The 13,485-nt window shown below is 38.6% G+C and overlaps 1 protein-coding gene across 18 annotated transcripts in view; it reads right to left on the minus strand.

The window, feature by feature from the left end:
• Nucleotides 1–13,485, minus strand: part of EFCAB5 (EF-hand calcium binding domain 5) — a 160,258-nt gene that overhangs the window by 134,175 nt on the left and 12,598 nt on the right. For all 18 annotated transcript variants that reach the window (XR_013535801.1, XM_035303248.3, XM_035303254.3 and 15 more), the window contains 2 exons: nucleotides 13,258–13,320; nucleotides 11,906–11,990 (listed from right to left, as the gene is read on the minus strand). Coding sequence is in view for 15 of the 18 variants with exons in the window: in XM_035303243.3 (XP_035159134.2) it covers nucleotides 11,906–11,990; nucleotides 13,258–13,320 (148 nt within the window). In the remaining 3 variants the exon portion in view is untranslated. The remainder of the gene's footprint in view (nucleotides 1–11,905; nucleotides 11,991–13,257; nucleotides 13,321–13,485) is intronic.

The raw sequence follows: 13,485 nt of genomic DNA on the forward strand, positions 1-13,485 counted from the left end.
TGTGTCTGTTTTTGTACAGTACCATGCTGCTTGGATTATTGTAGCCCTGTAGTATAGTTTGAAGTCGGGTAGCATGATGCCTTCAGGTTTTTTCTTTTTGCTTAGGATTGCTTAGCTACTTGGGCTCTTTTTTGGTTCCATATGAATTTTAGAATAGTTTTATTTTCTAGTTCTGTGAAGAATGTCATTGGTAGTTTAATAGGAATAGTGTTGAATCAATAAATTGCTTTGGGCAGTATGGCCATTTTAACAATATTAATTCTTCCTATCCATAAGCATAAAATGCTTTTCCATTTGAGTCATCTCTGATTCCTTTGAGCAGTGTTTTGTAGTTCTCCTTGTAGAGATATTTCACTTTTTCGATGTATTCGTCTGTTCTCATGCTGCTAATAAAGGCGTACCCCAGACTGGGTAATTTATAAAGAAAAAAGTTTAAGGCATTCACAGTTCCATGTGGCTGGGGAGGTCTTACAATCACGGTGGAAGGCAAAGGAGGAGCAAAGTCACATCTTACATGGTGGCAGGCAAGAGAGAAAGCATGCACAGGGGAACTCCCCTTTATAGAACCATCAGATCTTGTGAGATTTATTCACTATCATGACACCAGCATGGAGAAGACCCACTCCCATCATTCAGTTAACTCCCACCAGGTCCCTCCCATGACACGTGGGAATTATGGGAGCCATAGTTCAAGGTTTGGCTAAGGATACAGCCAAACTGTATTATTCTGCCCCAGCCCCTCCAAAATCTCACGTTCTCACATTTCAAAACCAGTCATGACTTTCCAACAGTCCCCTAAATTCTTAGCTCATTTCAGTATTAACTCAAAAGTCCACAGTCCAAAGTCTCATCTGAGACAAGGCAAGTCTCTTCTGCCTATGAGCCTGTAAAATAAAAAACAAGTTAGTTACTTCCTAGATACAATGCAGGTACAGGCATTGCATAAATACAGCTGTTCCAAATATCAGGTAGCATGATGCCTGGGAGAAATTGGCCAAAACAAAAGGACTATAGGCTCTATGCAAGTTCAAAATACAACAGGGCAGTCAAACTTTAAAGCTCCAAAATTATCTCATTTAACGCTATGTCTCACATCCAGGTCACAATGATGCAAGAGGTGGGCTCCCATGGCCTTGGGCAGCTCTGCCCCTGTGGCTTTGCAGTTTACAGCTCCCCTCCTGGCTGCTTTCACAGGCTGGTGTTGAATATCTCTGGCTTTTCCAGGTGCATGGTGCAAGCTGTTGGTGAATCTGTCATTCTGGGGTTTGGGGAACAGTGGCCATCTTTTCACAGCTCCACTAGTTGGTGCCCCAGGGAGCACCAACCCCACATTTCCCTTTCGCACTGCCCTAGCAGAGGTTCTCCATGAGAGTTCTGTCCCGGCAGTGAACTTCTGCCTGGACATTCAGGAGTTTCCATACATCCTCTGAAATCTAGGTGGAGGTTCCCAAACCTCAAGCAACCCCTCATTTCCCTTTCACACTGCCCTAGCAGAGGTTCTCCATGAGAGTTCTGTCCCGGCAGTGAACTTCTGCCTAGACATTCAGGAGTTTCCATACATCCTCTGAAATCTAGGTGGAGGTTCCTAAACCTCAATTCTTGACTTCTGTGCACCCACAGGCCCAAAATCATGTGGAAGCTGCTAAGGTTTGGGGCTTGCGCCTTCTGAAGCAATGGCCTGAGCTGTACATTGGCCCCTTAGCCACAGCTGGGGTGGCTGGGATGCAGGGCATCAAGTCCCAAGGCTGCACACAGCAAGGAGGGCCCTGGGCCTGACCTATGAAACCATTTTTCCCTCCTAGACCTCTGGACCTGTGATGGGAGGGGCTGCTGTGAAGGTCTCTGGCATGCCCCAGAGACATTTTCTGCATTGTCTTAGTGATTAGCATTTGGCTCCTTGTTACTTATGCAAATTTCTGCAGCTGGCTTGAATTTCTCCCCAGAAAATGAGGTTTTCTTTTCTATTGCATAGTACTACACATAGTACAATTGCGTAGCAGACAGGCTGCAAAATTTTCAAACTTTTATGCTCTGCGTCTTCTTGAACCCTTCACTGCTTAGAAATTTCTTCCCCCAAATTCCCCTAAACATCTCTCTCAATTTCAAAGTTCCACAGATCTCTAGGGCTGGGGGCAAAATGCTACCAGTTTCCTTGTTAAAACATAGCAAGAGTCACCTTTGCTCCAGTTCCCAGCAGGTTTCTCATCTCCATCTGAGACCAACTCAGCCTGAACTTTATTGTCCACATCACTATCAGCATTTGGCCAAAGTCATTCAACAAGTCTCCAGGAAGTTCCAAACTTTCCCACATCTTCCTGACTTCTTCTGAGCTCTAGAAACTGTTCCAACCTCTTCTTATTACCCAGTTCCAAAGTTGCTTCCACATTTTTGGATATCTTTACAGTAGAACCCTACTTCTGGTACCAATTTACTGTATTAGTCTGTTCTCATGCTGCTAATAAAGACATATCTGAGACTGGGTAATTTATAAAGCAGAAAAGTTTAATGGAACTCACAGTTTCATGTGGCTGGGGAGGCTTCACAATCATGGCAAAAGGCAAAGGAGAAGCAAAGTCAGGTATTATGTGGCAGCAGGCAAGAGAGAGCATGTGCAGGAGAACTCCCCTTTAAAGACCATCAGATCTTGTGAGACTTACTATCACAAGAACATCATGGGAAAGATCTCCTCCCCACTATTCAATTACCTCCCACTGGGTCCCTCTCATGATCCAGGGGAATCATGAGAGCTACAATTCAACATTTGGGTTGGGACACAGCCAAACCATATCACTTGGATAGTTGCATTTTATTTTATTTTATTCTTTTTGTGGCCATTGTGAATGGGACTGTGTTCTTGATTTGGTTCTTGGCTTGACTGTTGTTGGTGTATAGGAATGCTAGTGATTTTTGCACATTGATTTTGTATCCTGAGACTTTGCTGAAGTTGTATATCACCTTAAGGAACTTTTGGGCTGAATATGGCTTTTCTAAATATATGATCATGTCGTGTGCAAAAAGGGATAGTTTGACTTCCTTTCTTCCTATTTGGATTCCCCTTGTTTCTTTCTCTCCCCTGATTGCTCTAGCCAGGTAAACTCATTATTTTTCTTTTCTTTTCAGACAGAGTTTTGCTCTGTCACCTAGGCTGGAGTGCAGTGGCACGATCTCAGCTCACTGCAACTTCTACCTCCCTGGTTCAAGCGATTCTCCTGCCTCAGCCTCCCTAGCAGCTGAGACTACAGGGTGTACCACCACACCAGCTAATTTTTTGTATTTTTAGTAGAGGCAGAGTTTCACCATGTTAGCCAGGATGGTCTCAATCTCCTGACCTTGTGATCCACCTCAGCCTCCCAAAATGCTGGGATTACAGGCATGAGCCAACTCGTTATTTTTAACATTAACTGGAAAGTAGTTATTGAGATGTACTTCAATCATTAATAACTCTCAATAAATAACATTATGTAATAAAAGAGCAAGAGGCCAGAATCCTTATAACTCTAGAGCAGTGTTTTTCAACCTTACTTATTACAAAATATTAAAGACTGGCAAGTATAATGATAGAATAATAAGTAGCATGTATCTACTCTTAGCTTGAGAAAAAAATTACCTCCCATAGACTGCTACTTTAAGAGATAGACTATTCTGAATTTTATGTTTATCATTTCCATACACTTATTTTTTATTAAATCTAAGCAATATAATATTGTTCTTTTTTTAATTTCATAAAAATTATTTCATACTATATATTCTATAGTCTTTTTATACTTAATATTTGGAAAATTCATCTATGTTGAAAGGTATAGGTGTAGTTCATTCGTTTTCACTGCTGCATAATATTTCATGATATAACTGTATTATAATGTGTTTATTCATTCTTTTTCTGACAGACTGGGTTATTTCCAATTTTTTTTTTTACTATAACAGACAATCCTACTATGAAAATTATTGTATATGTCTCTTTGTGTCCACATGTGAGGATTTCTCTGGTATATATTACAAGAATTTTAATTGTAGGTGATATTGTTTGAATGTAGGTGATAATGAACTATCCTTCTTAGGGTTCTGAGAAGGAGTTTCAAAGGCCATAGGACTCTAAGCCCCTTGTACTGTTTGTGACTGGAGCAGCTATGCTTCAATTTGTTTTACATAATTGTAGAGCATAGGAAATTTCATTTGAAAAAAAGGTTTTCCTGATTTAAGAAAAGTTTAAAAGCCAATATCCTGAAGAATACTTTTAAATCCTATTTAGAGAGTATCCATCTTTCTGTCCGGGAGAAAAATTAGTCTGTAAAGAAACCCTTGAAAAGATAACATTTCATCTACAGAATGTCTTACATCTAATAGTGGATAGTATTTATCTATCTCTCTCCCAAGTTTTGAATTCTTCCTTGGCCTATTCTCTTATTCCAATATGGGAAAAGTGAAGAGCGTAGTATAATGTTTCTCCTCACATCTCATTTGGATTTGCAAACATATTAACTACTTTGGGTGGAGGAAGAGGAAAAGGCGTGTTTCTCTTCTGTTTTGTCACAATGCTCATAAATATACAATGCTTTCATTTTTATTTTTAAATAAGTGTGAAAAGAAAGGAATTCATTCTATAAGTTCTAATGTACAGTTGACCTTTGAACAATGTAGGGGTTAGAGGAACCAATATCTGCACAGTCAAAAACCCATGAATAACTTTCAACTCCCCCAAAACTTGACTGATAGTAGCCTACTGTTGACCAGAAACCTCACTGAAAACATAAACAGTTGATTAACACACATTTTGTATGTTACATATATTATATACTGTATTCTTACAGTAAAGTAGTCTAGAGAAAAGAAAATGTTATTAAGAATTGAAAGCAGTTGACTCGGTGAGGTGCGGTGGCTCACATCTGTAATCCCTGCACTTTGGGAGGCTGAGGCAGGTGAATCATGAGGTCAGGAGATCAAGACCATCCTGGCCAACATGGTGAAACCCCATCTCTACTAAAACTACAAAAATTAGCTGGGCATGGTGGCATGTGCCTGTAGTCATAGCTACTTGGGAGGTTGAAGAAGGAGAATTACTTGAATCCGGGAGGCTTGATCAATTGCAGTGAGCCAAGATCACGTCATTGCACTCCAGCCTGGTGACAGAGCGAGACTCTGTCTAAAAAAAAAAGAAAGAAAAGAAAAGAAAATTGTAAGATGCTAGGTGCAGTGGCTCACATCTGTAATCCCAGCACTTTGAGAGGCTGAGGCAGGATGATCACTTGAGGCCAGGAGTTCAAGACCACTCTGGGCAACATAGCAAGACCCAGTCTCTGCAAAAAAATTTTAAAAATTAGTTTTGTGTGGTGGTACACACCTGTAGTCCCAGCTACTCAGGAGGCTGAGGCAGGAGCATCACTTGAGTCCAGGAGGGAGAGAATGCAGTAAGCTATGATTGCACCAGCCTAAGCAACTATGCTCCAGCCTAAGCAACAGAGAGAGACCTTGTTTCTATAGTTTTTTAGGAAAGAAAGAGAGAGAGAGAGAGAGAAGAGAGAAAGAAGGAAAAAGAAAGGAAGGAAGGAGAGAGAGAAAGAGGGAAGGAAAGGAAGGAGGGAAGGAAAGAAGGGAGGTAGGGATGGAGGGAAAAAGGGGGGAAAATCATAAGGAAGAGAAAATATATTTACTATTCATTAAGTGGAAGTGGATCATCATAAATGTTTTCATTCTCATTGTCCTCATGTTCAATAGACTGAGGAGAGGAGGAAGAGGAAGGGTTGGTCTTGCTGTTTTGGAGTGGCAGAGGTGGAAGAAAATCTGTGTTTAAGTGGACCCATGCAATTCAAACTATGTTGTCCAAGAGTCAACTGTACTCTTTCCTTTTAATCTGTCTCCCTTAACCCAAAGCAGACAATTACTCCTGCTGTATTAAGGATATATGGCAACTTAATATCTACCCATCTGCCATGGCTCATTAGTAAACTCACACATGAACTAGGGCATTCTCTATCTTCACTGCAGCCTGTTAGTGCTCTTCTAGTGTACTTGGCCATTATAGGTTGCCAAGCAATAATCCTAGTGCTCTCATTGTCCCCATTGATGTACAAAATAGAAGTAGATATGTTTGGTTACAACTGTAGTCAAACACTTCTTTCTTCGAAACATAAAAACAAGAAAAAGAGGCACAGCAACAGCAGGATCAATAAATCAGGATTCTGAACAAGCCTATCTGAAGCTGTCTTTTAACTGAGTGACCTCTGAATTCATGGATCACAAATTACAGCACTACCCCAAGGACAATTTAATTCAGAGGTTTCATTGAATAGTTTCAAAGAGGTACTGGATTTTTTTAGCAGGTCTCTGGTTGGACATCCTAAACCTTTTAAGATTGATTCATTCATTTATTTACATACTCATTCAATAAATAACTATTAATTTCCAGTGCCAGGCACTGGAATTCTTTTTCAGAATCATCTTCCTAAACTTTTCTAAGAATCAAGAGCCTTTTAAGCTCTGCCCTCAATATGTATATCTTCACCACTCTAGTGGTCTACCTTCTAATATAAAAATAACTATCCAGGCACTATGGGTATAAATGCTTTCAACTAAGTAAGTAAGGACACAAAAGAATTCCTTACACATATTTTGAAAAGTCTAGCCTTATAAGTGACTTTTATCATTTTCTGCTCTCAGTGTATGGCCCACTGCTGGGCAGAGCCTCAGTACAAAGCCTATTTAAGGATATAAATAGGAATAAATTATAATTCATATTGTAATAATCCTTAGCAGGCTTTTTCTTCACAAGGAGGCATATAACATGAATAGGCCTGGCTGCTGATTAAACTGGTGAAAATTGACCCAGCAGGGCTACTTAAGCTGTATGATATTCTCTTTAAACACAGGCTCTGTTTGAAACTCAGCTGCCTTGTCCTTATTATCAGGATTTCTTAACACTTGTACATGATGTACATTTGTACTGCTGTAAAGGAAGGAGGAAAAGAAGTACTACTAAACATCACCAGAATTAAAATTCAATAGATACAGGAAAAGGCAGTTTCCTACAAAACTTTGTTAATCTTAGGGCTGTGTAATAAAAATAGAACTGAGAAAACTGATAGTTAAAAAAAATTCTCAAAATGCAAGTTAAGCTCAGCCTCAAAAGTAGAAAAACAAGGGTAAAGAAATGAGGAATTGACACAATACATTTAACCACAGTATTTTCTTTTATGCAAAGATATGGATTTTGGGAGCTGCTTGTCAAGATAACGTGACTTAAATTTTGACAAGTATATAACAAGGATGAAGACACTTCCTTTGACATGTTGAAATTGCAATAACAGACCAGGCACAGTGGCTCATGCCCATAATCCCAGCATTTTGGGAGGCCAAGGCGGGCAGATCACCTGAGGTCAGGAGTTTGAGACCAGCCTGACCAACATGGAGAAACCTTGTCTCTACTAAGAACACAAAATTAGCTGGGCATGGTGGTGCATGCCTGTAATCCCAGCTACTTGGGAGGCTGAGGCAGGAGAATCACTTGAACCTGGGAGGCAGATGTTGCAGTGAGTCAAGATCATACCATTGCACTCAAGCCTGGGCAACAAGAGTGAAACTCCATCTCAAAAAAAAAAAGAAAAGAAATTGCAATAATAGTTCCTTTTCCTATTTTGTATATACCCAGATGTGCACACACATTCACAAAGGAAGGCTTTAGAATAAAAGGTTTAATAGTGACTGTTCATTTAATTAATAATTACGGTGCATTGTGTTTGATATCAGAATAAGCAACTGCAGTGTTTTCAGTACATATCATATATTGAAATAAACAGATTTAAACAAAACACATTTCTCTCTAACATACATCGAAAAGCAATAAGAGAATCTGAAAGTACAAGAAGAGGAAAGACCACAAACTCTTGCTTGATATGTTTTCTGGGGAGGTGATAGATTAATTGGTGAAATACATACATACATACAATTTTGTAGGTGCAAATTTGGCCACAAACTGATTAAAGTGAACACCTAATTAAATATATAATAATTACCTAGATCAAAATTCTGTTTGGCATCTTTAAATGAATTAGTTAATTTAGGCCAGGCACAGAGGCTCAAGCCTGTAATCCCGACACTTTGGGAGGCCAAGGTGGGTGGATCAGTTGAGGTCAGGAGTTCGAGACCAGCCTGGACAACAGGATGAAACCCCATCTCTACTAAAAATACAAAAATTAGTTGGGTACTTGGGAGGCTGAGGCATGAAAATGGCTTGAACTTGGGAGGCAGAAGTTGCAGTGAGCTGAGATCGCGCCACTGCACCCACCTGGACGACTCCATCTCAAAAAATAAAATGAATGAGTTAATATATAAACCTGGCCCAAGTGATTAAGATAAAGGCAAAGTATATGTATGTGGTATTCATGGTAGATGTTTGGCATAAGGAAGTAAAATCAGAAAAACAGGAGATGGAGACAGGTAGAAGAGGACAAGTAAAGACTTGTCAGGAAGAAAATGTTTAGAAGTTAGTGAATCTGTGAAAACTGTACTAAGGTTATAAGAAAGAGAAAAAGTGTTGAAAAGTTTGGTTCTTAAAAATTTTTTTTTTTAATTTTAATAACTTTGGGGGTACAAGTGATATTTGGTTACATGGATGAATTGTATAGTGGTGAAGCCTGAGATTTTACTGTACCTGTCATCTGAGTAGTGTACACTGTACCCAATATGCAGTTTTTTTTTAATCCCTTGCCCCTCCTTCTACCCTTCCCCTTCTTTTTTTTTTTTTTGAGACGGAGTTTTGCTCTTTTCACCCGGGCTGGAGTGCAATGGCGCGATCTGGGCTCACCGCAACCTCCGCCTCCTGGGTTCAGGCAATTCTCCTGCCTCAGCCTCCTGAGTAGCTGGGATTACAGGCACGCGCCACCATGCCCAGCTAATTTTTTGTATTTTTAGTAGACACGGGGTTTCACCATGTTGACCAGAATGGTCTCGATCTCTTGACCTCGTGATCCACCCGCCTCGGCCTCCCAAAGTGCTGGGATTACAGGCTTGAGCCACCGCGCCCGGCCCCCCAAAGTGCTGGGATTACAGGCTTGAGCCACCGCGCCGGGCCCCCTTCCTCTTCCAAGTCTTCATAGTCTATTATATTATTCTTCATGCCTTTGCAATACCCGTGGTTTAGCTCCCCACTTCTAAATGAAAATATACAGTATTTGGCTTTCCATTCTTGAGTTACTTCACTTAGAATAATGGTCTTCAGCTCCATCCAGGTTGCTGTAAAAGACATCATTTCATTCTTTTTTATGGCTGAGTAGTATTCCATGGTGTATATATACCATATTTTCTTTACCCACTCATTGGTTGATGGGCACTTAGGTTGGTTCCATATCTTTGCAATTGTGAATTATGTTGCAATAAACATACACATGCAGGTGTCTTTTTAATATAATGACTTTTTTTCTTTTGGGTAGATACCCATTAGGTAGGGCTGCTGGACTGAATGGTAGATATACTTTAGGTTCTTTAAGAAATTTCCATACTCTTTTCCATAGAGGTTATACTAATTTACATTCCCACCAGCAGCGTACAAGCATTCCCTTTTCACCATATCCACACCAACATCTATTTTTTTAAACTTTTTAATAATGGTCATTCTTACGGGAGTAAGGTAGTATTTCATTGTGGTTTTAATTTTCAGCTCCCTGATGATTAGTGATGTTTAGCATTTTTTCGTATGTTCATTGGCCATTTGTATATTTTCTTTTGAGAAATGTCTGCTCACGTCATTTGCCCACTTTTTAACGGGATTTTTTTTTTCTTGGTGAACAAGGAGTTCCTTATAGTTTCTGGATATTAGTTCTTTGTTGGATGCATAGTTTGCAAATATTTTCTTGCATTCTATGGGTTGTCTGTTTAGTCTGATGATTATTTCTTTTGCCGTACAGAAGCCTTTAGTTTAATTATGTCCCATTTATTTATATTTTTGTTTTGTTGCATTTGCTTTTGTGGTCTTAATTATAAATTCTTTGCCTAGGCCAATGTCCAGAAGAATTTTTCCTAGGTTATTTTCTAGAATTTTTATGGTTTCAGGTCTTAAATTTAATTTATTGATCCATCTTGAGTTGGTTTTTGCATAAGGTGAGAGATAGGGATCCAGTTTCATTCTTCTACATGTAGCTAGCCAATTTCCCCAGCAACACTTATTAAATAGCGTATCCTTTCCCCAGTTTATGTTTTCATATGCTTTGTCAAAGATCAGTTGGTTGTAGGTATTTGGCTTTATTTCTGGGATCTCTATTCTGCTCCATTAGTTTGTGTGACTTCTTCTATACCAGTACTATCCTATTTCAAGAACTATAGCCTTGTAGTATAATTTGAAGGAAAGTTTGGTTCTTTTTTTTTTCTTTCAAAAAAATTTGTTCTTTAGAAATGGGATCTGGCTGTGTTGCCCAGGCTGGTCTCAAACTCCTGACCTCAAGTGATCCTCCCATCTCAGCCTGCCAAAGTGCTGGGATTACAGGCATGAGCCACCACACCAAGTGAAAGTTTGGGTTTTAATGAATATATATTATAATGTGTATTACTAAGAAGAAATAGTAAATAATTACTCTTAATTGGCTTAAAAGAGAAAAAAACCCTTCGGGAAAAAAAAATCCAGCACCTAACAATTATAACTAGCATCTATATATCAATTTATAGTTTAGAAATCACTTCAATAATTATTATTATACTTCAGCCATAGCTCCGCCTAGCATATACTAAACACTCAATACTTGTAAATTGAAGGAAATTTATAGTGAAATTGTTAAATTTTAGATATTGTAAAGAATTTCTGGTTGTATGGCATTTCACTAAGTATTTGGAGTTAAAAGAGCTATAATGAAAGAGATTCATGTTTTGTCTACTTATTTGAAGGCTTTTTAATCCTACAAATTTTCAATCTGCATAATTATGTGGAATATGGGTTAAGAATGGGGCTAGGAGTCAAGCTTTGAATCAAATGGAATAAATATGTGGTCAAGCACAAGAGTAAAAACAATAAACAGAGCCAAGGACAATAAGCAGCCCAAATCACCGGAGTTCTTCATTTTACTATTGTATTAGTGGGTTGTCTGCTAGATGTCAGTCAGCTTTCTTAAATTTTCTCTTTAAATACAAGATAATCATAACTTGCCTCAAAAGCATTAATAGACGGTGAATGAAATATATTTTAAATTACTCCCAAATTGCATTTAAAATACCCTCTGGCCTATAATCTCAGTGACTCTGGAGGCTGAGGCAGGAGGATCACCTGAGGCCAGGAGATCGAGACCAGCCCAGGCAACACAGCAAGACCCTGTCTTTATAAAAATGAAATATAAAAAACTAGCCAGGTGAGGTAGTGTATGCCCATAGTCCCAGCAACTCTGGAGGCTGAGGCAGGAGGATTACTTGAACCTAGGACTTTGAGGCAGCGGTGAACTGTGATCGTGTCACTACACTTCAGTCTGGGTGACAGAGCAAGACCCATCTCTAAAAAATAAAAATAAAATATCCCCTAAAATTATATCTTTAAAATGCAAAATCTTGAAGAATGCATCCCCAATAAAATTCTTATGATAGTTTTAGATTCTTTTTTTTTTTTTTAAAGACAAGAGTCTCACTCTGTTGCCCAGGCTAGAGTGCAGTGGCACAATCTTGGCTCACTACAACCCCCACCTCCCGGGTTTCACATGATTCTCCTGCCTGAGCCTCCAGAGTAGCTGGGATTACAGGTGCCCACCACCATGCCCAGCGAATTTTTTGTATTTTTAATAGAGATGGGGTTTCACCATATTGGCCTGGCTGCTCTCAAACTCCTGACCTCAGGTGATCCACCTGCCTCAGGCTCCCAAAGGGCTGGGATTATAAGTGTCAGGCACCGTGCCCGCCCAGTTTTAGATTCTATTGTATAAGAGAAAGGCTAGTTCTCTACCTTGGGATTTGATTTCATCCATTGCTTCTTCTACCACATCGTTGCTGGCCTCTTTTACAGGAACATCTGGTACACTCTGTAAAGTCTTTGAAAAGAGAAAAAAAGTCACCAATTTCAATGTGACTTGATTTTCCACAGAGTTGTATCAATTCTCCCAATTAAAGGAAAGTGAATTGTTTTGTAAGAGTTAACCAAACATTCCTAGTTAATTCTAGTTAATTTTTCTGGGATCTAATGCTGTGTATTAGAAGCAAAGAGGTAATCACAGTCTGTTTACTGCATTTACAAGATAAAATATATTGGTTCAAAATGTCATCACATCTTCCTATCACTAACAAAGTAATGTGCTAGGAATATCATTTTAGATGTACATTAATTCTTGAATTATGCAATACTTTATAAAAACATAATTTGAGACCATAACATAGAGAAATAAGACATTTGGAAATGCTGCTGTTTTACTGCTAGAATCACTTTCTGTATTTGTGGCAAAAAGAAAAAGCATTTCATCTAAGTTGAGGAAATTAAAGATTAATTTTATGAATAGCAACAAAATAGTGTTTGTATACATGCTGATGTACTTTAAAATTTTGACAACAGGATTTTTTTTTTTTTTGAGACGCAGTTTCACTCTGTCACCCAGACTGAAGTGCAGTGGCACGATATCAGCTCACTGCAACCTCCACCTCCTGGGTTCAAGTGATTCTCATGTCTTGGCCTCCCAAGTAGCTAGGATTACAGGCGTGTGCCATTATGCCTAGATAATTTTTGTATTATTAGTAGAGACAGGGTTTCGCCATGTTGGCCAGTCTGGTCTCAAACTCCTGACCTTGAGTAATCTGCCTGCCCTGGTCTCCCAAAGTGCTAGGATTACAGGTGTGAGCCATTGATAATAGGATATTTTAAAAGCTCACTTGTGAATCTGTAGGACTCACTTGTCACTCTATAGGACTATTTTCAATTGCCTCCCCTTTTCTGTGAAATGTTCTTCCTTATTGTAGCCTTGTATTTATTTAAACACAAAGTTACTTAAATGATTAACCTAGAAATTACATTTTCAGCATGATAGTAAAGTGACCCTAAAAGCTGGTGGTTACAATTTTTAGGGTAACTTTAGAAAGCAGTCTTTATTTATCTGTGATTAATAACAGCTCTTCACAAATAACTTGCTTGTCTTTGGAAGTTTCCTGCAACTTACTCAAATGAATCAGCTTAATAATCAACATGAATTTTTCCTTTTGCAATTTTACTTATCTTTTTGAATATCTACATCTTTTCTTTTTTCATAAGAAAATTGATTTATCTAGTTTATTCTTCAGTATTAAGATCTGATTTATTCATGCCAACTCTACCTCATGAAGCTCTTTCACTTCAGTAGAGTCCCATTTCCTCTCTTTGTCTTCTTTTCCATTTTCCTGAAATGGAAACAGTGTTAGTAAGTGATATTCAAAAGGAGCTCCAGATTAAACTACTGTCTTATACTTTAATACAGTAAGCTTTTTTTAAAAATTTCACATAATGAGTAAATATGTCAAATAAAATTATACAAAGTAGTTGTATCATCAAATTCAAACAGTAAC

Source organism: Callithrix jacchus, chromosome 5 (assembly GCF_049354715.1).
Source record: "Callithrix jacchus isolate 240 chromosome 5, calJac240_pri, whole genome shotgun sequence".
Classification (NCBI taxonomy): Eukaryota; Metazoa; Chordata; class Mammalia; order Primates; family Cebidae; genus Callithrix; species Callithrix jacchus.